The 27,115-nt window shown below is 43.8% G+C and overlaps 1 protein-coding gene across 2 annotated transcripts in view; it reads right to left on the bottom strand.

Moving 5' to 3' along the window:
- Window positions 1-14,414: 14,414 nt before the first annotated feature.
- Window positions 14,415-27,115, bottom strand: part of Enpp6 (ectonucleotide pyrophosphatase/phosphodiesterase 6) — a 97,817-nt gene continuing 85,116 nt past the window's right edge. For both annotated transcript variants that reach the window (XM_052752252.1, XM_052752253.1), the window contains exons 7-8: window positions 22,970-23,093; window positions 14,415-18,043 (exon numbers count right to left, since the gene is read on the bottom strand). In XM_052752252.1, coding sequence (XP_052608212.1) covers window positions 17,838-18,043; window positions 22,970-23,093 — 330 coding nt within the window. In that variant the 3' untranslated portion in view covers window positions 14,415-17,837. The remainder of the gene's footprint in view (window positions 18,044-22,969; window positions 23,094-27,115) is intronic.

The raw sequence follows: 27,115 nt of genomic DNA, 5'->3' as shown, positions 1-27,115 counted from the left end.
TAAAGATACCTGGAATATTCAGACCTGTGGCTGCTTGCCTTCTAAGTGTTCCAGGTTCTCAGTACGGTAGCTCATCTTCTAAGTAAGCGTTCCAGGATCTCTCTCCTGCTGCTGCTACCAGGACATTCTCTTTCCCTCATCTTTGTTGTCACTGTCTTCCTTTGTTTTGACTCACCTCCCAGCAGATTTTCCTGAATTTGGGGCTTTGTCCTAGAACCCAGCCTGACCTTGTTAGTTGTAGAAGTTCTAAGGGGGCAGCCTTCTCTAAACACATCCTTTCCCTAGGAGCCACATTCTAGCACCATCCCAGCCTTCAGGATTTTCTGTGAGCCCCCTGTACTTGTTCTCTATGGGGCCAGCAAAGGCCCCTGCCCTGTCAGCAATTACCTGCAAGTGGATCCTGAAAGGGCCAGGCAAATATCATGACAGCCTGTCCTAATAACTCAATTAAGAACTAGGCCTCAGTCCCTGCTTCTTGGAATTGAGCAGGCAGTTTCTGAGGAAGCCACCAACAAAGGACACTCAGTCTCCAACACCCCCAACAGCAAAGACGAGGAAGCCTGGTACTGTACATATTACCTTGAGCCACAGCAGCTCAAGGTGTTAACCAAATAAAGACAAAGTCTGGGACTTTTCCAGACCTGCCCCAAAATGGAAAAACTGTAGCTTTGACCAACCCTTGACTATCCACAGCCATTTAGAACATACTAATATGATTGCCACTTGCTTAAGTCAATCATATCTAAGATGACCTAACTGCCCTGGAAACTCCCCTTGGCTGTGCTTAAAAGGAGCCCACAAGCTTCTCTAGGTGTTGTTGTCAACTTGCCTTTGTGTAGGATGGTCAACCGCAGCATGCTGGAATGATAAATGCTCTTGTTGATTGCATATGTGAATGGTGGTCACTTGTGGGACTTCTCCAGGACCCCAACAGATAATTTCTCTCCTTCTCAGTGCCCAAGCCTTGACTAGTTGAAATTCCTTTGTTTCTGAGCCTGTCATGTGCTCCTTACTCTCATCTGTTCTTCTCTCACAGAACTGACATCATGCTGGCCTCATGAATACAAGTGCTTTCTTCCAACAGTCATGCAATTCCCACTTGTGTCCTGCAGATCTTGGGGATATTTTGACACCTATTTTTATCATGAACTTGTCTATGAATTGTTAAATCTGCAAACCAATTAAAAATTACTACATTTATTTATTCATTGGGAGTGCCAATACATGTTGAAGTCAGAAGACAATCTATACAAATAGGTTCTCTTCTTCTCCTATGTGAGTCACAGGGACCAAACTCAGATTTGGTCAGACTTGGGGCTTTTATCCACCCAGCCAACTCAACAGCCCCAGACCAATGCTTTTATTGTAAGGGTTGTGAGATCATTCTCATCTTCCCAGAGTCCTCCAGTTAAATAACTGTATTTTGAGAAATTCATAAAAAGGAGCTTTGAACCCAAGGCTGCTACCTAACCAGGCACATCATTAGCTTTGCCTAACTCTTGGTTTATGGCCAGTTGCTCTTCCTCCTGGGTTCAGAATTCCACACCCCCCTGTCCATAGTAGTGTCTTGATGTTCGTCTTGTACCTTTAAAGCAAACTCTTAGCAAACTAAGCTACCCGATTGGGTGATCCAGGTGATGTCCAAAGATGGCAATCATTATTTGGGTCACTTGATTACAAAAATGCATCCGTTTTGAGAGATCTCCTTCAACCTCATTTTCTCCCCCATAAATTCTGTGATGTTTGGTATATAGCTTAACAGAATATGGGGCTTTTTTTGGTAAAGCATATCTCATGACAGAAGTAGCCACACATTTTCACATATGGCACATGAGAAAAAGCATTTGGAAATCATTAAATCATCGTATTTCAAGTCTAAGAATGAATAAAACAAATGATCTGTTAAATCAGGAAAAACTTGTGTTGTGGTGGAGTAGTTAATCAGGGCAAGGTGAGCAATGCTGGCACAATTGTGCTATCTAAACTACTGATTATCATTGCTAACAATTGTAAAATCACCATCGTGAGAGGAAAAGATGGATGCAGGATGCTGGAGAAGTCAGTCATTACTGTTGAAAAATCTAAGCTATGGTAGCATAAGCATATTGCATATGGACAGAATTTGGAGATGAATATTAGAAAAATACTGCTAGCATTTCAAGTTCAAAGGACTGAAAAAATAGAATATGGGTTTACTATATTATTATTATTATTATCTCTTTTATACTACTTGACCTTGAAAATATGTTCATAGATTACTTCATGAGTACTCATGAAAACATTTTTAAAGCAATATTGACTTTTCAAGGCCAATTTGTTTTTAACAGAGGACATAATTTAAGGCCAACAGGGTCCTGTTTTCCCTTCTGATGTGTCCTTACAGGTTGCTCAATTTCTGCTGGGCAACAGCCCTGGCTGCTTCTGCCACAACCATTGAAATAACTTTTGCCAATTTTTAGATAAAGTCTTACTTGCCTACAATTTTGATTACTCATAAGATTGTACAATAAAAATGTCCATTAAATATTTACATATAGTAACCTATGTCCTTAACCCACTTGTTTATTGGGGACATTGATGAGTTTCTCTTTTGCTTCATAAGGATTTTTTTATGGTTAGGGAGATTTAACATTTTATTATGTTTACGATGTTTTTGTTTTTGTCTTTTTGCTCTTTAAGAATCAATTTAACTAGATTTTCCTTAACTTTTCATACATTAGACTCAAAAATTTTATACCACCTGGTCTCCCTTGGGCCTACTCTAGGCAATGCTATTTTAATTTACTAGATTTTTTTAAATACAGCACTAGGAATAGAACTCAGGATGTGAGTGTGCTATACCAGTAAGTGCTCAACCATTGAGCTATACAACTAGGTTGTGGATTTAGCTTTCTTAGTTCAACTGGTAAGTTAAAGTAAGTGATAGAATTTCTCCTGAAGACAAATTTTCAGTCACATCTCGCAACCCAGATGTGACTGAAAAGCTTTTGTTTTGTGTATACCAAATGAGGTGTTTTACTGCTCGGCCAGGGGATACCTCTGACTGGGTTGATGTGCTAAGAGTCCTTGGAGGAGGGCTCAGGGAGCCTCTCTTTCACTCTGGGGAGAGGGTTCACCTTTGTTCTGATGAGTTCCAAAATGGGAACAGTTATTGGCTATTCCCAAGTACTCTGTAACCAGCAGCCTCTCAACATGTCTCGGCCAGACACAAATTCTAATATTTAAAGTACATCAGCTATTAATGTTCTGTTATGAGTCTTAGGAGGGTGTGGTTTCTACTGGTTTTTCTTTTTTCTTCCCCCATAGTAGTATTTTTGTTCTTGCTTGACATTGGAATCGCCTGAGAGATTTGGGAACACTAGTAACATCTGTACCCTCTCTAGATGATTTCACTCTCTTGCTAACTTAAGCCTGGACATCAGTACTTTGAAATAATTTCCTCAGTTAACTTTGAACATCCAGTTCTGAAATTCAATGACTTAAATAAAAAAAATTTTGATTTGGTGGATTTCTTGCCTGGCTTTCACAAGACCCCGGGTTCAATTCCCATCATTGGGAAATAAATTTAAAAAGAAAAATTTAAATTTGTCATAATTATCTAGTGCCATAAGTACAAGGTACTCATCTTCAGGAGCTTTGTGGAGCCTATGTGATCTTTGGGTACCAAAAATATCATGTAGAGGACCATGGGTGACCGCTTGGTGGGGGTTATGCTAAGGGTGTGTTTGATATCTGGAACTGTTTGCTCCCCTCTTAGTGTTGGGGTAGCCATTACAAAACTTCAGGCCATTTATAAAGGGTATTATTTACCACTCCCAGGTCTGGAAACAGGGAAGTCTAACATCAAGGCAATGGCAGATTTGGAATTTGGTGATGCCTATTTCTTATAGATGATGCTTTAAAAAAAAAAACAACCTTAATATAGTGAGCGATAACTCTTTCTAAAGGCACCAGTCCACTCATGAGGAAAATACCCATGACCAAATCACTTCCTGAAAGACCCACTTTTTAATACTATAATGTTGGTATTAGGTTCTGTGGTGGTTTAAATGAGAAACACCCTCTGCCCCAACAGGGTCAGTATTTGAACACTTGGTCGTAGTTGGTGATGCTATTTGGGGACATTTAGGAGGTGTGGTCTTACCGAAGAAAGTACATCACTGGGGTACAGATTTGAGAACTTGACGCCTCTGCCCGGCTTCCTGATGAAGATATGAACCTCCTGCTCCTGTCCCCAAGCCTGCAGCTCACTGTCACTTATCAGCCATGGTGCAGTCTTACCCCTCTGGAATTGTAAGCCACAGTAATTCCTTCCTATATAAGTTGCCTTCGTTATGCTACTCCATCACAGCAACACAAGAGTCGCTAATACAGGTTCCAACCTACAAATTTGAGAAGGACACCAACATTCTGATCTGGTACTTCTCCGACGTGATCATTTGGGAAGTGGTTTGTAGAAAGGCCAGAGGACTGGCGGGGCTGGGACAGTATAAGGCCACCCTACAAGGCTTCTTTCATTCTCAAGAGTCAATACTAGCCCCGATCCTTTTCTTAGCTATGTGACCTGAAGCAAATGCTTCTGCTGCCAAGTTCCTTGATTGTCTGTGATGAGCAAGAGGAACTGTAACGTGAAGGACTGTGTGGAGTCTTTGCTAGTTTTAGAGTTTCAGATCCACAGAGATTCCTGGATTCCAGAAGGCTGAGATCTCCCAGAGGCCCTCTGCCATTCTGGGCAGCTCCTGGAGTCCACTAGCAAATGCTGCTTCCTCGTTGTTTCCTGGAGCTTCGTCCTCAGTTCACACTGCGGGAGTGACTGGACTAAGGATCTTCCCCGCTTCAGTTTAAAGGTAGCACAGTGGCTTCCTTCTTCTTTCTCGGACCCTTAGCCCCATCTCTTTCTGAAGTTCCATCCTCAACTACTGGAAGAAAGCACAGGCTGGAGATTCAGCTTCCTGCTCTTCTGGCTGACATCCACAGACTCAGCTAACCAGCAGCGTGGCAGGACAGCTAAGAGAGGGTAAACTACTCCCCCCATACCTGCTCCCCTGGCTGTTGAAGGAATCAAAGGCAAACCCCACTGTCTAGGATCGGGAAGAAAGGAGATGGCAATCAGGAGCCTCTCTGTGTATAAAATCTTGCGTGGTCAGCACTGTGGGCTCCTCCCCATTGTCTCTCTGAAGGCCCCGGGGGAAATAGCGGTATAGCCTTGTAGCCCAGACGTGTTGAAAAGTTGAGTCAAATATGGTGAAGACAGAGCTGATTTATCACTTCTTCCTTCCTCTCCACAGCTCCACTTCCTCTCCATGACTAATGAGGGGGAGCTGCTAAAATACTGAAAAAGAAACCCCTGCCCTCTGGGTTTCCGGTCACACCGCCTATCATTTCTCAAACCCTTCTACTTTCTGCAAAGCGTTTTCTGCATCTGGCTTCTCCGACCTACCGCTCCTCTGAGAAAGCTCTGACCAAACGCAGATCGCCGTCCATCCAGAGCCCCTCACTGTCTCCGTGCATCTGTCTGCCCATCCATTCAGAAGACAACTATGTCGCTCATCATGTGTTTCTAACCAAATAAAAAGATTGCACAAATAAACGGGGCATGGTATAATATTTCAATGCACGCACCCACAGTGTAACGTTTAAACCAGGGTAAACACATTTCTTTGCTCCAACATTTATCATCTCTTTGTGGTGAAAACTCAAAATTCTTTAAGCTTTGTGAAACACTCAGTCCAGTGTTGCTCTCTGTGTTGCCCTACTATGCACTAGCACACCAGAATCTTACTCCTGTCTATCTTTACACCCACTGACTAGACGTTGCTCACCCAAGCCGTGCCCTAGCCTCTGCTAATCAACAGTCTACTCAAAAGTTCCATGGGAGTTGCCAACTATTTTGTGGCAGACTTTGCTGAGTGTTGAGGGGAAACCAACCCTGACATGAAAAGACTCTATGCCATCATTCATTGTAGCTTACAGCCTAGTTTGGGAAAACAAATGATTATAAGACAGTGTGGCTTGCTTTGTAATAAACACAACAGTAAAAGGAATATAAAAGTACAAGGGACTCATGGGAATCTAGGGTTTAACTTTCTTTCCTGTTTGTGCTGTGGTGGGAATCGAACCCCGAGCCTTGTGCATAATAAGCAAGCACTCTACCACTGAGATATATTCCCCACTTCTTGAGAATTAAGAATTGGAAGAAAGGAAGAGTTTGCTGTAGCAGGAATCTTAAAAGTTCTTATTAATAAAAACAAACCTGGAGCCAGGTATTGGAGTGACCAATACCTGATCAGAGAAGCAGAACAAGCCACAGCTACCTCACTTTACCAATTCCTCAGCTGATCCTGTTTCCGCAGACTGGATGCCTCTGAGTCCTCATCCAGAATGAATCTCAGCTGAACTGCTGCTCGAAAGCCTGAAAGCTTAACCAGCCAAATACTTCTGGTTTCTGGTCTTCACACCTTAAATACCTTTCTGCTTTCTGCCCTCACTTCCTGCGATTAAAGGCTCACTTCTTGGGACTGAAGGTGTGAGTCACCATGCCTGGCTATTTCCAGTGTGGCCTTGAACTCACAGAGATCCATGCCTCCAGAAGGCTAGGATTAAAGGCGTGAGTGCCACCATTTTCTAGCCTCTGTATCTAGTGGCTGTTCTGTTCTCTGACCCCAGATAAGTTTATTAGGGTGCACAATATTTTGGGGAACATAATACCACCACAGTTTGCTAATCAGAGTAAGAAAAACAACAAAACAAACAAACAAACAAAAACCCAGGGCCTAAAGACAAGGGTGAGAGAGTTGAGAATGGCCCACCCAAGGGTCAACTGAAGAACTAGGTTGAGACGAGAAGAGACATAGGAAGAAAATGAATCACAGAGATTTAGTGGAGGTGGAATTTGTATTTTAATTCTGTAGGAGCAAGAAAGGCAAGAGGGCTGTTTAAGAAGGCAAGCAGCATCGTCACCTTTGTTCTATAGAAGGGATTATCCAGGAGAGGCCAAGAGCCAACCAGAGGGCACAGGAAACGGCGGAAGTTAGGTACCAAAGGAAGCCGCAGACCGACCGCTAAAATCCACTAGCTGGACTTCCTGCTTCCAGCCCTCAGGCCTTGAGCTAGTGTGCCCTACTGTGACCCTTCTGTTTGTTCTGAGTTCCTCTTCGTTTCTCTTAGCAAGCAGGGTATTTTGTACCATGAAATCAAGAATTCATTCTGCCCAAGCATGGAAGAATGCAGTGACTGCAGTGTACGGTCAGTGAAAACAATACCCAGATGTTTCCGTGTCTCTAGCCCCAGAACACATCCATCCCAGTGTCTTGGAGGAAGGAGAGGGCTGAAGAAAATGATGAGCTGGATTGACTTGAGGCAATTTGAAGGTCATGTTAATTTCTTCCAGCTGCCATGACAAATTACCACAAATGGGAGTGCTTAGGACAATGGGAATGCATTCTCCCAGATCTGGAGGCCAGAAGTCTGAAGTCGAGATGCTAGAAGAACCATGCCCCTCTGAAAGGTCCACTGCACAGTCCTCCCTTTCTGCTTCCTAACTGACTTCTGAGATTGCTGGCAATCTGTGGCCAGCTGTGGCCTGCAGCTGTCTCTAGTCTCGCTCTCTGTCGTTACCTAAGCACTTTCTCTGTCTCTCTGAACCCCAATTTACCCTTCTGTATAAAGTATATCTGTCATTGGAGTAGGACCCACCCTAAATCGTGATGCCCAACTAAATTGATGACATCTGCAAAAAATCCTATTCCCAAATTAACTCACATCCAGAGGTATCTTATTGAGGATAAGGTATGTTTGGGGGAAGACAGTTCATCCCTCAAGGAAGGGTATGGGCTTTTTGCTATTGTTTTTCTACCAGTTCAAATCTCCTCTGGGGGGGACTCACTCCACATGGAGCAGCCTGGACCAGTGCCCACTCAAGAACTTTAAGTAGCTGCAGATCTCTTTTCTAGAATCTGTATCCATCCATTCTCCCAGAGTTTGATGACCTAGGACATGACTGACACTGTCGTAGGGTCTGATGTGGAAAGATAAGAAAGCCACTCCAGACTCATCTCTGAACAAATCAAGGATTTATGCTTTCAATTTTCCAACAGCAAAGTTAACTTTTCTGGATAATTTAATGTAGTTTAAGAGTCAAAATTTAATCTTTTTGTTGTTGTTGTTGTTTTTGTCCAAAAGTGAAATGACTGTGTATGACTGGGAAAATGTAATTATATAGAATCAGAATTTATTTATAAGGACTTCTGGAAAGAGTGTGGAACCCTCCTTGAAGTTCCAGAGTCTGAGCACACCACGGAGATAGTGGAAGCCAGCAGGGATGGGGGGCCCTGAAGGAGGTGGACTATGTGCCTCTACTCTCCAAATCTCCAGTTACAGGTGCAGCTGGGATCCTGATTGTGCAGGGTTACCCAGAGTCCTCTTGGATTACCATGGAAACAACTGGAACCAGCAGTGATGCTCCTTTGGAGCTTCTCTGGAAACTTCCAGAAGATAGTAAGCATTCAGAGAGTGACACCAGAGCTACCCTGTCTTTGTGCTCACCTCTCTCTCTGGAGCCATCGAGTGTGACTCCTCACCCACTATCATGAATCCTTAGATCAATGGTACATCTTTCTGTAGCTTTCCAACTCCATGACACATAATATGTCACAGCTGAGGGAGGATTCTCCAGGATCATGCTTCCTAATGATACATTCCAAGCACTAGCCTAATGTAAAGCTTACAATAAAAAATCCTGCCCAGTCTCTCAGCTGTTACCCCATCCTATTAGGATTTTGTTACACTATAACCTGCAGGTAAAGTTCAACATTCATTAAATGAAATAAGTAGCTGTTGTGGAATGTTCCTTTACAGTGTGTGAAAATGTGTCACTGTGATTGGTTTAATAATAAGCTAAATGGCCAATAGCTAGGCCAGAGGTATAGGTGGGGCTTCTGGACAGAGAGAGCTCTGGGAAGAAAGGCAGAGTCATCAATGGACACAGAGGGAACAGACATGCAGGAGGAGAAGTAAAAGCCAGCCCTGGTGGCAGCTTCTGTGACTGCAAATCCAGCAGTGAGTGGCTGGCTACCTTGTGATCTCATGCCCCAAGTTGGATGTGGGATGAAGTGCTTATCTAATTATTCTTTATCAATAAATCTCGGGAGTCAGATATTGGGGTGAGAACCTCAATGATCAAAGAAGCGTCGGAGCAGTGACCAGTGACCTCCTCTATCTCTCATTCCTCCACCCAAAGGGTCAAGACCCTCTCTAAGCCCCGCCCTACTACTTCCCGTGTCTCTCTATCTGTCCTCAGTTCCCCAAAACCTCTATGGTTAATTTTGGTCAGCTAGTAGCTAGATCAGCCCCTGATTCAAAGCAAACTTTACTGGTAGTCACGGGAGTGTCAGAATGCTATCAAAATATCACATAAGTAGTCACCATCTCTGGCTGTTGCCCAGTATACCGAAGGCTGATGGTTTCTACTTATGCTGCAAATGGGCTGTTCCACACCCTTTAATAATTACTGACATGACATGGTAAGCATAAGGCATTCATGAAAATGGCTATATTTACTCCCCAAGCCATCAAAAGTGAATCCATGTTATTTTGTATTAATATATTTACATTCATGTGCATGCCATTTAAAAAAATTAATTCCAAGACTTGAAAGTGAATTCAGGAAACCCATGGCATTTATGTTCAGGACTCATGGAAGGGTAATTTAATGCAAGTGGCCATCATGCACACTTCACCAAAATCCTATGCAAGAGAGTCAAGACATGTGTGAAGAGTTTGGCCGTCTCCTGGGAGGTGTTTTATTCCATTTACCCTGAGTTATTGGTGTATGAGAAGGGGGAATACATGGTGAGCACTGCAGTGAAACATCCAGTTTCATCATTCAAACCCAGACCTCCAGCTATCCCATAGGTCTGACTGAAACCCTTGCCTCTGTGAGCCTCTGATGCCCAGGATGGGCAAGCATGACTACCCTGTTGCTGTCCTCCAGAATGAGCCATGATTCATCTATAAATGGTTAGCATTTCCTACCTCCATCAGCTCTCTGTAAGTCTAGCCTAGTCCAGACTTTGCTATCAATGACCTTTCCATAACATATATCACTGTGACAATTAGGATTTAAATGTGAAGTCTCCCGCAGAGTCATGGGTTTAAACACTTGGCTCACAGCAGGTGGAGCTCTTTGAAGACATCCCAAAACCTTTGGGAATGTTGCCTAGTTGGCAGAAGTGAGTCACTGTGGGGCAGGCCTTTGAGGGATATAGCCAAGCCTGGCTGCTGGTGCTGTTCTCTGATTGCTGCTTACTGTTGGATGACCAGCTGCCTTACCACACAGCCAACACTGAACAGAGCCCCTCCCCCCCCATGAGCATGCCTCCCATGCCACAGTGCCTTCATTTATTCCTGGAAGATAATTTGTCACAATGATGAAGAAAATAACTCATACAGTGACGGAAGCTAATTCTTGACCTTGTACCAGGTAGGAATATGTACTATGGCCACATTTTTATGATTAAAGATGTTCCACTTTCCATTTATAGGAATGTAATACAGTTCTAAATCATCTGACTTCTCTTCTTGGCACCCATGCACCACCCCCATGCTTAGAAATGACTTATGCCATTGGTGAATTTGAGACTCCCCTTCATCTCCACAAGACCTGTGTATACTCAGCCCTGCTCCTCTATGAGCCTTTGTTGGCAACTGTGTATGATTAAATGGAATGCATTAAAAGCTGTATTCTCCATTATCTATCAGGCTTATTGGAAGAAACATGGTTTTTCTCCCTGAATCTGCTGAACCCTGTGTCTATTTCAATGAATTCCATCCCTGTGTCTATTTCAGTGTGGAGATGGCAATGATTTGATTAGGGTGCCTTGAACCCTGAAATTCTAAACACTGAGAGAAAAAGAAAATGAGAGAGATTTCTGTTCCCAAGGAAACTATAATCTGTTGTGATAGAAAAAGAAAGTGTATTGTTGACAAATTTATTGTGTAAATGAATATGAGGAAATAGAAATAAAGATAGTTGTGAGGTGTAACCCTTTTTGTTACTAAAGGGGAAAAGTGAAGAAATATAGAGTGGGGCTGTATGAAGATGTGGAAGATTAGATTCAAATAGAGTCTGAGGCTTTATAAAGTAGAGTAGGGGTGAGTTGGAGGGGCAGATTAAAGTGAGTGGAAAGTGCAATAAAAAGCAAGTGAATTTCACATCCTCTCACTGATACAGCAGTGATAAACACAGATAAACCACACTAAAAGTGTTGACTTAAGACAGTGGGAAGCCATTGAGGAGTAAGAGCAGGGCAATGGTCTGGTCTCAATTGCATGTTAGAAAGCCTCTTGACAGAAGAGAGGTGTGGGAGCTGGGGCCTTAAAGGTTCTTGGGAAATGGAAAAGAAGCCATTGCACATTGGTGAAGAAAGCCTCTGGGAGTGTTAGAGACAAGAGACATGTAGGGCTGACTGATTTTTTTTTTTTATGAAACTGTAAGTGTACTCTGCAAAGTATTGGGTACATTTGAATGGTAGAGTTGGATAGAGATGGATTTTTGACTCATTCTAGATTGTGATTGAGATGGCGCCTCCCATCCTAAGACAGCTAGAAGATGGTGTCAACTCTTTTGACTTGTTTGTCCCAACTTTCTTCCAATGGATGTGCCTGATTTCAAGATCATCCAATGCTCGCTTTCTACAGAAGGTATCTCTCCTCAAGTTTATGGGGAATTTATTTAATGGTTGTGTACTGGGTAGTTGGACATGTAGAAATAGAAAAAAATCCAAACTTCTGGAGTTATTCAGGTCTTTAAAAAAGAATACATATTTTTGTTCAATAGAAAGAATCATTGTAACATTTCTCTAAAAAAGTAGATCTGCTTTGCAGTAAAGAAATGGAGAAGTGAGTATCCAAACAGAGAATGAGGTTATGCTCCTTTCTCACCATCATATATATATAAATGAACTAAAGATAAATTTTAGACCTGAATGTCATAGTTAAAACTAAACACTCAGCCGGGCGGTGGTGGCGCACGCCTTTAATCCCAGCACTCAGGAGGCAGAGCCAGGCGGATCTCTGTGAGTTCGAGGCCAGCCTGGGCTACCAAGTGAGTTCCAGGAAAGGCGCAAAGCTACACAGAGAAACCCTGTCTTGAAAAACCAAAAAAAAAAAAAAAAAAAAAAAAAAAACTAAACACTCACAGAAGAATTTAAGGAGAAAATCTTCATGGTCTTAGACTGAGCAAAGCCTTCTTAGGTATGACACACACAAAAAGCACAGCTGACTAAAGCTGAATTTCATCAAAAAACTAAAAACATGTATGCTGCAAGGGATGCCATCAAGGAAGCATGTGAGAATAGAATATCTGATATGAAATTAGTATGCAGAATATATCAGTTATGCTTGCTGCTCAATACAGAAAAAGATAATTCAATGGAAAAAGTGAGCACAAGATTTGAGTAGACATTTTTCTAATGGGCACATAAAAAAATACGATGTTGCATCATTTGGGAAGCACAAATATAAGCACAATGAGATGGCTCACTCATTAAGATGTCTATAATCTTAAAAGACTGGTAATTACAAGTGCCATCCAGGGTGCAGAGAAAGTCATAGATGATTGGTGGGAATGTGAAATAAAGAAGTCAATTCAGAAAACTATGTGGCAGTTCCTCAGAAGTTTAACATAAAGTTGCCACATAACGTTAGGTATATTCATGAGGTAATGAAATATATGAACACCAAACTTGCATATGAATATTCAAAAGAGTGTTGTTTGTATCTAAACAGGGAGGAAAAATAACATACTGGTCAATGGATACATAAATAAATAAAATAGTACCTATTCACACAATGGGATGTAATTTATGAATGATGAAGTATGGATTCAGTCCATAATCTTTAAAACATTATGTTTAGTGAAAGAAGCTATCCACAATAGTCTGTTTATAAAACATCCCAAAGTAACAAAGCTGTTGACACAGTGGTTTAGTGTTTGACAATATGTTGGTATCTTTGTGTCAACTGAAGATAGAGTCATTTTAGAAAGAGGGATTTCAACTGAGAAAATGCCTCAGTAAGACTGGCCTATAGGCAAGTTCCTTGGGCATTTTCATGATTAATGAGTTATGTGGGAGGGCCCAGCCCATTGTGATGTAGTCACCCCTGGGCAAGTGGTTCTGAGATGTGTAAGAAAGCAGGATGAGCAAGCCAGTAAGCAGCATCCTCTTCCTCCTCTGCTTCCCCCAGTGATGGACTATTAGTTGAAAGTATAAAATTAAATAAACTTTCTCCCCCTCAAGTTGCTTTTGCTCAAGGTGTTTTATCACAACAATAGAAACCTTAACCAACACAGGAAGAGGGGAGGGAATGGATGCTAATCACTAATGGGTGTGGAGCTGTGGTAACAAAATGAGTTGTTCTGTGAAGCTAATTCATTGTGCACTTCAAACAGACGAGTGGTACAGTAAGTGAATTCAGACTCAAAGATACTATGTTTTGAAAAGTTAGGATTCCATGGAGAGGAGAGGGCTCACAAGTCCCCACCCCTAGCTGAGGAGCAGTTGGCTTCTAGGGGAGGGAGAGTCAGTTTTCTTCCAAGGTGTGACCCCTAGTGATAAGTGAACCATCCTCCAGTGGATGGTCCACACTCATGAGTGTGTGGGCGGCACAATTGTACTCGGCGGGTACAAAGGGAAATGAAAAAAGAGAGCACGAAGTTTGGAGAGGAGGGCAGGTGGGGGTGGATCTGGGAGGAGTTGAGCCAGAGTAGGTGATTAGAATTAAAGTACATTGTATACCTGTATGAGACACTCAAAGAATTAATAAAATATTACATTTTAAAAGAAAAATTAATATGCTGAATGCATTTTAAATTGAGTCCCCTACCCACATCCCTCCTTCTCTCCCTTCTCACCCTCCCTTTCCCCTTTCCTCCCTTCCTGCCTCCCTTCCCCTTCCTCCCTTCCTTCCTCCCTTCCTCCTTCCTCCCTCCCTCCTTCCCTTCTTTCTTCCTTCCCTTCCTCCCTCCCTCCCTTCCTTTCTCCCTTTCCTCCTTCCCTCCCTTCCTCTCCTTTCTTCCCTCCCTCCCTCCCTCCCTCCCCACCCTCCCTCCCTCCCTCCCTCCCCTCCTCCCTCCCTCCCTCCCTCCCTCCCTCCCTCCCCTCTTTCCTCTTTCCCTCCCTCCCTCCCTTCCTTCCTCCCTCCCCTCCCTCCCTCCCTCCCTTCCCTCCTTCCTCCCTTCCCTCCCTCCCTCCCTCCCTTCCCTCCTTCCTCCCTCCCCTCCCCTCTTTCCTCCCTCCCTCCCTCACTTCCTTCCTCCCTCCCATCTAAATTATGAACCTGTGATAGAATACATTTAGCCCATGAACTATGGTGTAATGACACTGTCAACTGGGAAACAAGGAGAGACAACAAGCCAAATGTGGAAAATTCATTTAACTGGGGCAACCACAGACAAGAGAGAAAGAGAGAGAATATCAGAAGTTTAAGTTTCCCTGTTGACATTTATTCTTTTTTTCAATCAAAATATAAACATCTAAGGTACTGTACTAGGTGCTATTTTATGATTTCTAAGCAACACATATTCTCCTTAGTGTAAACTTGAGACCAAGTTTTAAATGTTTAATAACCAGTGGGCATTGATTATACCCTCCTTTTCTGTAGCTGAAATTTTATAGTAGCTGACTTTGGTCCATCACAAGTTGCTTTAAAAGGTAAAATACAAATCACACTTGGAAATCTCTTGACATTTACACAAACTCGAAACAGTTAGACAATTCCACAAAAGAACTGTGCATCTTGAACAACGTCCAAGTTGGTTTGATAGCACCGTTGGGATTCTTAGAACCACAAGGAAGGGCATGCAGAAGCTGACTTTGCTATTGCTCTTTCCTCCACAAGTTTCTTCCTCCCCAAGAGTTTTCAGACCCCCGCCTCCCACTTTGGTTTTGGAGGGATAGAAGTCTGACCCAAATGGGCTTGGTCAGTGGCCAATGTCAGCTGATGATCCCCGGGGAAACTGGCTAATTATGAAATAGCTCTCCGGGGATTCAGATATCCCAGGATTGAGTCAAAACCCACGTCTCCTTGGAGCAAGCCCAAACTTTCATTATTATGACTTACAAGTGTTATCTGAGGCCCTATCCCTTTTACTCTGGAAGGGTTTGCAAGGTACTATCTGTGGCTGAACTCAGATCTGATATGGATTTCCAAAAAGTGAAGAGAATTGGGCCTTTATAATTTAAGACTCTTCTAGGCTTGCAAGAATTCCCTGGACCTATTGTAGTTTATGGTTAGGTCTTTAGAACTTAATTAAATTGGATTCCGGAGATGAGGCACATGGGCAGAGAAAGTATCCCTTAGTCTCATCTTTAATTTAAAGAACATCCCTTTCATTTCTCTGTGGTAGGTCCACTCAGTTATCCCCCTCCTGGGGTTAGCAGTAAAGTCTCAGAAAACTTCAGGAGGAAGGATGCGTGTGCATATTCCCAGCACATCTTACTTTATAGAACACATCACATTTAGAGAAAATGAAGTGTGCAGCCATAGCACCATGAACATACTGTATCTCATCAGAGGCTAAGCAGGGTTAATAGTGGGTGGGAGATTTTTAACTGGGGAAAATAATTAGACTTTAAAGTAAAACTAAAAGGAAGGCAATTTCAGCCAACTAATTATGTCATCAGAATGTATGCGTTAGTTTTAGGCAAAAGATGTTTTTCCTCAATTTTATTATTGACCTCTACTCAAGATTCCTTTGGTATCTCATTCATTTATTCAACATTACTTATTGAGAAATTATACTTTATCAGACAGAGATCTGAACTTCTGTTATACAACTTAAAGGGTTTTTAAGGGTGAGTGGAGAGAACAGAACAGACCAAGAAAGAAAAATGCAATAGTGTGTGCAATCTTATTATCCCCTCTTGATTTTAATGATTCACTTTTAATTTCATCACTTGAATGTCTCTCAGAAATCCTTCTGAAGAGGAAGTCAAGCCAGCTTCCTGGAATTCAACAAAACACCATTCTTGAGGGGAAAAGAAAACTTTGAACAATGGATGTCTGTGTCCACAGCTCGTAGCAGTGTTCTGAAAGTACTAATTTGCTTTCAACCACACAACAAAGGCTGATTTGCCTCCTTTCCAGTTGATTCCATGGTTTGTTGGAGCTTTAAAAAAACACATTACATAAATCCTTAGAAATCTTTTGTGAGGCTAAACTCGACATTTTTAAGCAGTGATCTTTTGCTCTCTTGACTCAAGGCACTGTAGCAAGTCCATCTTTACCAAACCCGGGTGCTGTGGAGAGCTGTTTTTGTCAAGGCAAGCACCAAACAAAAGCTTCCTCCTCCTGAGAGCTGATGTTTTATCTTTTCCCAACACAGTGTCACTGTGAGTGACTCATTTAGTGCCAACTCATTTCGAATGCAAAGCAACAAGATTCATAAGCTCCTCAACTTATGATGGGGTCACATCCCAATAAACCCATCATAAACTGGAAATATTATTTAGTCAAAATGAATTTAATGCACCATCCTACAAAACCTCATGGTTTAGCAGCACACGATGCTCTAGGATATTATGTGTCTACACCCAGGATCATGTGGCTGGTTGGGAGCTGTGGCTGGTTGCTGCTTCTGGCCAGCCTTGTGAGACAGTGTCACGTTGCATAATACTAAGCTGAGAAAATGTTCAAGTTCAAAATTCAGATTGCATTCTATTGAATGTGTCTTGCTTCCTCACTATAAAAAAGTATAAAAAACCTAAGTCTAACCATCATATATAGAGGTGTGTGTGTGCGCGTGCCTCTAATTGTTTAAAAATACAATCAACTCTTTTTATAGTCCTCTTCTGGACTCCTGAAATATGAAACTTGCATTTGATATATCACCATTCCTAGCAATGAGTTAAGATTTCTAATGTTCGTATTATTATTGCTGAGACATCTCTTCCTTTCTAAGCCTATACTGACAATATCAGGTATTTACCTGCCTTGCACCCTGACTCAAGAGCGAAAGAGTGGCAGTGTCTGGAGGAAGTAATAGGTCATAGGCAGATGAATCAGGTAGGCAGAAGATCAGTACACATCAATGTTCAGGGCCTGTGGTTCACAAGGCTTTAGACCTTGAGAGATTGTGTAGTAAGCCTCACGGACCCTACAATGTAGCACTCAATGAAATTGAGAAGCAATTTGTCTTTTCAGACTTTGAGAGAGGAAATCACGGCTTCCGCCAGTTCTGTGAGTTTAGTTGTTTTTGCTACTTTAATTGGTTGGTTGGTGATCTCTACTGGCCTATGTGCTTTCTGAGACCGTGTTCTTAAAAACGCCATGCACCAGGACCGAAACAGACAGCACGTGTTGCTTTCCTGTGACTAGACCTCCTCTTTCCGGAATAGAAAAGACAGTGCAGAATTATGGCTGCAGATCCCAAGTATGAGACCTTGGATGTGAACAGGATACAGAGGACCTGATTGACAGGGCAAGGCAGGATGAGAGGGACCCAGGATGACTCCAGGATATCCATTTGATGACTGGCTGTTACTGGGACAGACCACTGCTCACACTGTTCATCCTCAGTAAGGATGTGCTAAGGAAAAAACTTGTGTAGTGAAGTGAATGAAAAGACCAAAATGTCAAACTTTTAGGTAAAACAGAGTTTAAAAAGATTTTTTAAAAGAAGGGACTTTATGTATATAATCATCCAAGAATAATATGTTTACAACTTCAGTGGCCTTGATTGTGTTAATAAAGCTATTATTTGTAAAGAAAATGAAAACTGTCCCATGTTGGAGGCAGGCCTTACTGCAACAGTGCTTTGGAATGAGCCATATGACCAGTTATGCAAAGTATAAGAGAAGAATCAGGACCAGGGCACAGTGGTTCAGTGGGGCAGATGGAGCCGAGCTGGTCTGATCCTTCAGCATGCATACCACCCTGGACCAGGACCCATTGTTGGGCAGTGGGGTGATGCCTGATACGTTGCACATAATGTTGTAGACGTCCACCGATCTGATTGGAGCAGCTCTGAAGTTGGACTTGAAATCTAAAAGGCAAAAACCAACAAGCAGACAGTCAGGATTGGTCACTCAGAAAAGGAAGGTTGACTCGATGATGGAGAAATTCTGCTTAGTCTCTGGGAAAGTCAGCTCCATCAATGCCTGTGGCTAAGTGATTTATGAATGAGGATTATAAATGTGGACGGCTATAGGTTGTGAAGGAACAAACCTGTTTCGGATTATTTGTTTACTATAAAGATGTGTCTCTGCCTAAGGAGCCTTCTGATTGGTTTAACAAAGAGCTAAATAAATGACCAATAGCTAGGCAGGGAGGATAGGTGGGGTTTCTGGGGAGAGAGAGGAAGAGGAGGAGGAATAGAGGCACATAGGAGATGCTCTTGAGATGCAGAACAAGTGGGAAAGGCAGAGTGGGATAGAGGTAAAAGTCACATGGTAGATGTAGATTAATAAAAGTATGGGTTAATTTAAAAGAGCTAGTGGGACAAGCCTAAGCTAAGGCCGAGCCTTCATAATTAATGATTTGGGAGCTGGTTGGCCCAAAGAAAAGTCCGTCTACATCCTATTATGGGACATGGAGATGAGACTCTTCAAAGACAAGTTAGCAGACCGACTTCTTTGTGCCTAAGCTCCCTGTGCCTCTGTCTCAATGGAGCATTCCTGCAGAGGCAGACAGGCCAGCTAAGCTGCTCCATTTCTCTAGAGCACTGGGGAGCCAGTGTGGTCAAAGAAGGTAGACTATTTTGCTGGGCTCTTTGAAAACGTCATGGATATCTTCTAGAACTTCTAGCGAGCTAGGGGTAATACCTAGGGTGCTTTCCAGAGCAGCCACCACAACTTGAGAATGTCTCTCTCTCTCAGCCATACCAAAGTCACAGTTCTATATGGCCCATGAAGCTGTATAGTCTCCTGGCGACTGATAACTCACCAGCAATGGCAACGTTGTTCTCAATATATTTAGAGAATTAACTGAACGTTGCTTGGGAGCCTTTTGGGAACAGATGAAATAATTTAGCTATAGGGAAAATGAGCAAATTGGTATCAGAGTTGAGATTCCAGGGAAGACCTCAAGTGACCTATGGGGGTCATGACATTGTGCCTCTACCCAGATCCTGTGCCGGTTGAGGGCATTAGACACAGGTGTGTAAATCAGAGGCTGGTCATGCACAGTCCTTTCTCCAGCTGGCTCTCTAATCAATTGGACCAGTATGCCTGTTACTTCCCTGTGGGACAGAAAATGAATATGGACCCCTTTTCCTTTAGACCCGTGGTTCTCAACCTTCCTAATGCTGTGACCCTTTAATACAGTCCCTCATGTTGTGGTGACCCCCAACCATAAAATTATTTTTTTGGCTACTTCATAACTGTAATTTTGCTACTGTTATGAATCATAATGTAAATATCTGTGTTTTCCTATGGTCTCAGGTGACCTCCAAAGGTGTCATGACCCATAGGTTGAAAAACACTGCTTTAGACAGTGACAATCTGAATACAACATGAACAAGCAATTTTTGCTTTTAGGCCCCAAAGAAAATATCTAGCAAAATATCCCAAGCTATATTAAGGCTGAGTTCAGAGTTGAGTTTTGATCCATCAACAGAGGCCTGTGCTTTTAATGTCCATCTTAGAGGTTTAAAGAAGGGACAGGGAGCTTGAGAGTTGGCAAGTCAGGCTCTCCATCTCAGAAAACCATCAGTTCACGTGTTCTGCTAAAGTGATCAGATATACTTAATTTTAAAAGATGCAAGCAAAACATGAGAAAGTATCTTCTGGAAGCACAGTACTGATACCCATTCTCTCCCTGGAATTGTAATTATGGAAGAAAGTTAGAGACAGATGCCCCTGGCACCCAGTGTATGAAATCTAGAGCAGCTTTTCAAGAAATGGGTTTTCACTGAGTTCAACTTTGGAGAATAAAAGTTGAATTCCGTGTGAGGAGGCACCAGCACTCTACAGGGCGTGGGAAATGGCACTTAAATCATAATGCCAGACACAACAACCATTATTATTAATAAATGGCATCAAGAAAAATTAGGGTTGAAAATATTCACCTTATAAATGGCTTAGAGGGCTCATTTTTATATGAGGGAAGGAGAACAAGGGTCTGGAATTGCTTTAAAGTATAAAAAAAACTAGTTTTAAAAAAATGAGAACATGGCTACGTGGGAAATTACAAAGGAGGGGTCTCTCAATGTCAAGGCAAATTATGAAATTGGATGAGGGTGGTGGTGACACAGTACCATCACATGAACCCACCACAACCAAAGGGATCAATGGAAAGACTGTCCAAGGGTTATGATTGCAACTTTGCCCTGTCCTCCTGACTTGCCATGTGACCTGGATGTGACAGTCACACCGCTCATCACGAGGCCAAATCATCATCTGGCGGTGGGGTGGTACAAGATGTCCTTTTCTGACCTTTCAAAAATCTGGGTTTCAAAGAGAGAGAGAGAAAAAAAAAACAGTGGAGATGAAGTTCTGACACACATCCTAGAGAGGATGCTCATATTTGAAGTGTGACTGAAAACACGAAATTGTGTCCCATGCCTATGCCTGTCCAGAAGGAGGACACAGACCTCTCTCTGATCTAGTTCATGACTTTCTGTTCTCAAGGCATGGAATTCTGAGCTCAAGTAAAAAGAATGCAAACTTTTAGAAAACTCCCCAGGAGATGAACAATACCTAGTCTGATTTGGAAGGCTTCCACCAAGTCCCACTAGCTCAAGGTGACATTTTGAACCTAGATCTGGATCTAAGTTATTCCCACAAGCTTACACACGGGCTTTGGGTATTAAAATTCATCTATTGAAAAGAGAAGGCCCTGTAGGCTCATGCTGTGCACTGCCACCTTCCACCATTGGCTGTAGCTCTGAGAGAGGTTTGCTGGCTTGTGACCACTCGATGATTCCTGCCCCTGCCATCTCCTACTGAATACAGAGTTCTCCAGAACCAGATTAGGTAGTCAGTTGACATTAGAAAATGGGATTAACCATATAGAGGCTATCTTCGGAATTATTTTCCTTTCTCTCTGCTGGCCAGGCTCACTGGCTTGGAAGGCCGGTATCTGGGCAGCCGCAATGATGCCCAGCCCTCCTCCCTAAGTGAGAAGCACAACGAAGCAGGAAGGATGCACCTTTATCTGCAAGAGCAGCTAGATAGCTATTAAAGGGCTGGCTCTTAAATTTTCTTCTGAGTAAACAGTCGGTGTGTAAAGTTGTTTAATCTTTCATGAGAATTGGAGCCTGGAATAATGTGATGGTTTGTGAGAGGCTCTCAAGGAAACATTTTGCAATTAGCCCAGTCCATTTTCATCAGGGGTTGTCTTTCTGTCTGTAAAATGCCGAGGGCTTTCCGTTGGAAAGGAGCTGATGACAGAGGCTTCTGTTAATGGACAAAACATCCCTGGTGAATTTAACTCTACGTTAGCGCAGTGCTGGGTGTTTCATTTAGAACTTTTGATGCAGGGGCTGGATTGGCTTATGGTTTAAAACACACATGAGATTTGCTCATACACAGTCCAATAGACAACTGCTCAGCATTCTTGACCTTTCTTCCCTCTTCTGGGAAAGAAAGTGTTGATATTTTTTGACTGAAAATCCTGATGATTGACGTTCTCCCAAATGAAGGCCCTGACCTTGGAATGTCTTCTTTCTGATCTACAACAGGCCTCAACACAGTCCTAAAAGCTCCATTCTTAATTCCTCTTGCATTGAAGCTCTGCAAGGCCTGGGCTTGGCCAACAGGGAGCTCTCCTAACTTTCACTGGCCAATGGCCCCTTGGACCTGTGTTAGGAACTCAGCCAATGCTCTACACATTTGCTGTCACTGATTCTGATGCTGACTTTGGGATTTGAGAATCCTATGTGGGGTTAACTGCGGCTCACCACTACTGTTTTTCAGCCAAGCTCGGGCTCTTAACTGGACTTTTGTGGTAGGTAGGGTAAACTGAGACAGACAAAGCACAAAGAGTGAATTGACGTGGCTGGTCTCACTCGCTGCTCAGATGAGAAGAGCAGAGCTCACAGGTAGATAACATACGATTGGAAATGAAAAGGTGGACTTTCTTGAGCGGAAGCAGAAATATGCCTTTGGAATACAGATGTCAGGGGGAGAATGTTTAATGAAGGACTCGACAGTAGTGGAAAGGACAGCTGTGAACTGGTCACCTGATGCCTGAGAGCCGTCAGAGTGTGTGACTACTCTTTTCTCTCTCACCCCTTGATGTCTCTCTTGGATGCTATGTTTCTAGCAGTGTGCTCAGTAGACTACTTGGTAAAATTTTCCAATGTGCAGATTCACAGTGCCCTATCAGTTAAGTCAAATGACCAAAGAGACTCTCTTCATCTGTCCTTTCGTCCAGACCTTTGGAATATAATCTGACCAAGGAAAGACCAGCAAATTTACTTTTATAAATATCTCTCGTCATTCTGGCTCATTCTCAGAGTCAATCTCAAGGTCATTTCTGAGCCCGCCCTTAAATACATCCTAGTTTATAGTTGGGCTCTAAATGGACCCCACAGGGGTGGATATTCTAGACAAAGCAGGGCTATTTAAGAACCAGAGTCCAGGAAGCAATAGCGTCAACCTTGAGACTCACAGCTGTCAGCAAACTGGCGTTTGATAAGCCTTTCTGGACATCAGATAGCTGTAACATAACGTCTTGATGAATTAAGTAAAAAATGAATCATAGACATGTGGAACACATTTTCGGCACTACAACTCAGGATTTAAAATTTACAAGGAAAAGTATTTGGCCACAATTGCCAAACCAAAAAAGAATCTGCAAGGAAGCCCGCCAAAGATGCTTCATGGAGAGCGGCTGGATTTGCTTAGCTTGGCCCATAAAGAGGGTCCATAAAGGAACTGCTCCAGCTTTGTACGAGTGTGGTTTAGTCCCTGTTAGAGCTGCTTCCTTGGAACGCTGCCTACAAGTGTGCCGTCATCCCCTTGCCTACCAGGTCCGAAGGCCAGGAAGATGCCTCTCATGTCCATGAGTTCGTTGTCGTATCCATGCCATCCACGCTGCCAGCCTCCCTTCTTGCCAGTGCTGTTCATCCAGAATGGAAGCACCTCTCGATTCTGAAATCAAAAAAGGCAGTGATAGTATATTGTTCCTGGACAATTGCAACCAGTGGGCAAACGGATCCCAGTGTGGAGATTTCCTCATCAGCATCCCTGAGACTGGGGTCATCCAGCTTCAGCTAGACCACTTCCTACCTCAGGTAGCTCTGACCCTTAGCAGCAGCCTCCTAAATTCCTGAACATCACTGGCTAAGGAGGTATTTTCTTACTCAGAGACGAATCACATTGTGTAATGAGGTTTGGGACCACTAAATATAGCATGTTAGAGATAGAAGGGTTGTTAGAACGTGTCTGTGGTCTAAAAGCCAATTTGCTCTTTATCCCGGGTTCCTGCCAGAGAGCTCCTAAAACCCTTGGAATTTCCTGGATGATAAGAGGGGCTTTTGTTATCCCTAAGGAGCCCCTTCCTCCTATACCAGGGTCTATGCAGAGATGGCCACTGGACTAGGGGACTAGGTAGCCTCAGGAGGTTACCTAAGGAACAAACCTCCGGATTAGAAGGTTTGCATGTTCCTTCCTGTTCCCCAACCACTGGAGAGAGTGAGGTTGCTGGCTTTGAGTCCTGTCATATAACCAATACAATATCTCATCCCCCCAAAATGACACCCCAGATTCAACCCTGCCAAGCACGATTCAGACACCTTCCAAAGAATAAAAGCTGTGTGCCCCTCACGTCTCACCCGTATGTGTCTACTTGGCTGTTCTCAAGTTGTGTCCTTCATAACAAAATTGTAATCACAAGTGCAGCACTTCCCTGAGTCTTAGGATCCGTTCTAATGAACTGCAGTCCGATGGTGAGAACCCTTAGCCAAATCAGGCATAAGTGTTGGTAGTTTGGGGACCCAGGGCTTGTGCCTGGCAGCTGAGTGGAGTCTCACAGGACTGAACCCCTCAGCCTGTGATATCTGTTCTAACTCCACGCATTAGTGTGGGGATAAAACTGAATGTTCAGGTACTGAGATGTTGAAGGGTTGTTGGAAAATATGAGGTGTATAGAGTCACCTCATTTTGTAGCGAAGCAACCAGGACCCCAAGGGCTCCCTTAGCCCCTCCAGTGCCCCTTCCACAACACACACACACACACACACACACACACACACAACAGTCTTGTTCCAGTTCCACGTTCAGGGACACCATCACACTCATTCTCCTCTGCTCCCTCTCTTTAGCCATTTGAAGACGGCTCCCAAAGTCCTCTTCCCCGGGGCCTCCTGCATCTCCACTTCCCTCAGCTACTCTCCACCTGGGGAAGGGTGTCAGGGCCACCATTTTCCTGTCATTTTCTAGACTGCATTTTCTTTCGCTCCGGGAGGCCCAGTTGTGGTAAAAAAGGAGCTTAAAGTTTTTGTGGGTCCCAAACAGCTCGCAGCCTGTCAAACACAACCCTGGCCATTTGTTGTAGACAGACCATGTGCTTTTGACAGTTCTGTGATCGTCCTGATGAGTGGAATTCAGCATCCCAATTATCTCAAATGCAGGAGCAGAATCAGAACAGCACAATTGCCAGCCGTTTCCAGGGAGAGCCTCAAAGCTAACACTGGCATCGTGTATTTACTGAGTCATCCGGCAGACCCAGGGCTGATCGTGGTGTTTACAATCATCACAACATCCTACTGTGGACAACCCCACCTTTTCTTGGCACAGAGAGGTTAAATGAAAGTCTCAGCGTCACACAGCTAGTAGGAGGTAGGGCCAGAACTGGAACTCAAGTCTGTCTGTCAGTCATCATACACATTCTACCAACCCGAAGCCACAGCGCTCCTGGTGAAAGCGGACCATGAACTGTCTTCTCGTGTCCTGGGTCTTTACCCACCACGTGGGGCAGAGAGAGGAGAGTTTGGACTTGGATTGAGTACGGAGTTGGAGTTAGTTTTCTGCTCTCCAGTTCTCTGGTAACAAGTCGAAGCTATGTCACAACTCCGAACTTCACTCTCCCTGCTGGATGTAGGGATGCTCAATGCTCACCTTGTGGAGTCTGGGAGGCTGAGATGACTATATGTTAAGTACTTGGCACACAGTAGGTGCCCAACAAATGGCTGGTCTGGTCACCAGATGCCACTAGCTGTGGGGCAAGGCATTCTGGTTGCGAGGTTGAAGTCTCTCTGCTTATTTAACCATAGCACACTGCATACTCCTCTGCTCTCACCCCATAAATCGCTCCTGAGCTTTTCTGCTTTCTAAAGGACACTTTTTCACAGACTCTCTGTTTCCGGGCTTTCCATCATGCCTCGGTCCTCCTTCTCCAGCTGCAGCCTGTAGTTCTGCACGGACATACTTTAACTGCTAGCTTTTCATACTGCCTTTTGTCTTTTGGGTTTTAGCTGGCTGTAGTGAGGATCACAACACATTCCAATTTAGCTTCATCAGCTAACTTAATCTGTTGCTTTTCCCACTTTCTGTCTTCAAGGCAAAGGCTGGAATCCCTAGGTGGAACGGTTTGATTCTTCAAATCTCACTCGTGATGGGCCCTGTGGTATGTCTGTTCCCCATAGCCAAGGGGAAGATGGACAGCCTAGCTTAAAAACTACAGTCTATAAGGCTACCATTTCTCATTGCACAAATACATACAATGATAATCTTAGTCCATAAGGTAACTGGGGAATTGTCCAATCACCGATAAATCACAGTTGTTTATTAAAGTGACAAGTTACCCCAGAGAGGGAGAAAAAACCAAAGAACTATTTTTACAGATATAAATAATAATAATGAACTGGTCATGTAAGGAGGGACTAATTCTTTTAAACTAAAGAGGTGGCCCAGGTGATATGTAAACACACCTTTAATTTTAAAATGATGTCTTCTGGCATTTTAGTATTGTACCTGCATCCTCTTCTCACGGCACACACATGGAACTATGCAGTGAGAAGGGAAATTCTAGCTTTGGGGGTCTTCCGGCTGCTGATTGAGAAGCTGACCCTATCCGGACCCCTACCATGGACTGCCACACAGTGCCACCTAGTGACATGCTGGGGAGGTATCCAGACCACCTACATCTGGCCAAAGGGGTGTGTGTGTGTGTGTGTGTGTGTCCCCGTCCATCTGTCTGTCTGTCTGTCTGTCCGTCCATCCGCCCGTCCGTCTGTCTGTCTGTCTGTGTTGCACATGGCTGCAGGAGAGGGGGGCCACAATGAGGAGGCTGCAACGAGAAGTGAATCAAGAGGAGCAGATATCCCACAGCTCCTCCTCCATGACAGGACCTGGGGGACATCGCTGGTGCCAGGCCTGATCCCAAGGAGGCTCTGAGACGTGAGGGGCTTTTACACTGCTCACCTAGGGATGCGGCAACCCAGGTCGGTCACCAGCCATCCCAGTGTGCTGCCATGGGGACTTGAGAGATTCAAGATTTCAGTTTTAAAACTGGACCATTCCTGGCAAACCAGAGCAAGTTGGTGGTGCCGCATGTAACACTACATGTAGAATTCAATGATCATCATGCTGCGTGCTCTTCCCGGCACTTCTGGCAGCTCCCAAGTCCCTGCCATGCACGTGGGTTGGTACAATGGACAGGAAAGCGTCCATTCAACATTCTGATCATTTCCAATGGGAAGGATCTAGAACTTGACAGCACCGTACAAGGGAACCCTGGGGGAAATGGGATTTTGGAGTACTTTAAGATGTCCGGTTCTCACCCATTTGCTCCCATTTCTCCTGACAGATTGCTGAGTCTCAGGGAAACATACCCCTGAGGAGGCAGAGGGCCAGCAGTTGAGAGAGAGACGTGAGGCCTCTGTGTCCTGCCCTGAGTCACAGAGTAATAACTTCTCGTGATGTGGACATGTGACTGGGATGGATGCTCTCTGGCCGGGGGCAGGGGCTGTAGTGTGGCCTCCCTGTGTCCTCCTCCTGGTTGACGCCTGTTTGTCCTTCCCATGGAGGCCGCAGCTGTGGTGGCCAACTTTAGAAGGGAGCACTCACTCTTCATGCTGGTGGCTCAGAAGCCAGGCTGGGCATAGACTGCCCTGGGCATGTCCTACGTCCCACTCTTGGATGCTTGCCTTCTGTAGGTCTGGGTGCACCAG

The sequence above is a fragment of the Peromyscus californicus genome, unplaced genomic scaffold (assembly GCF_007827085.1).
Source record: "Peromyscus californicus insignis strain IS unplaced genomic scaffold, ASM782708v3 Scaffold_23__1_contigs__length_62951481, whole genome shotgun sequence".
Taxonomy (NCBI): Eukaryota; Metazoa; Chordata; class Mammalia; order Rodentia; family Cricetidae; genus Peromyscus; species Peromyscus californicus.
This window is presented reverse-complemented; position numbering and strand designations above follow the sequence as displayed.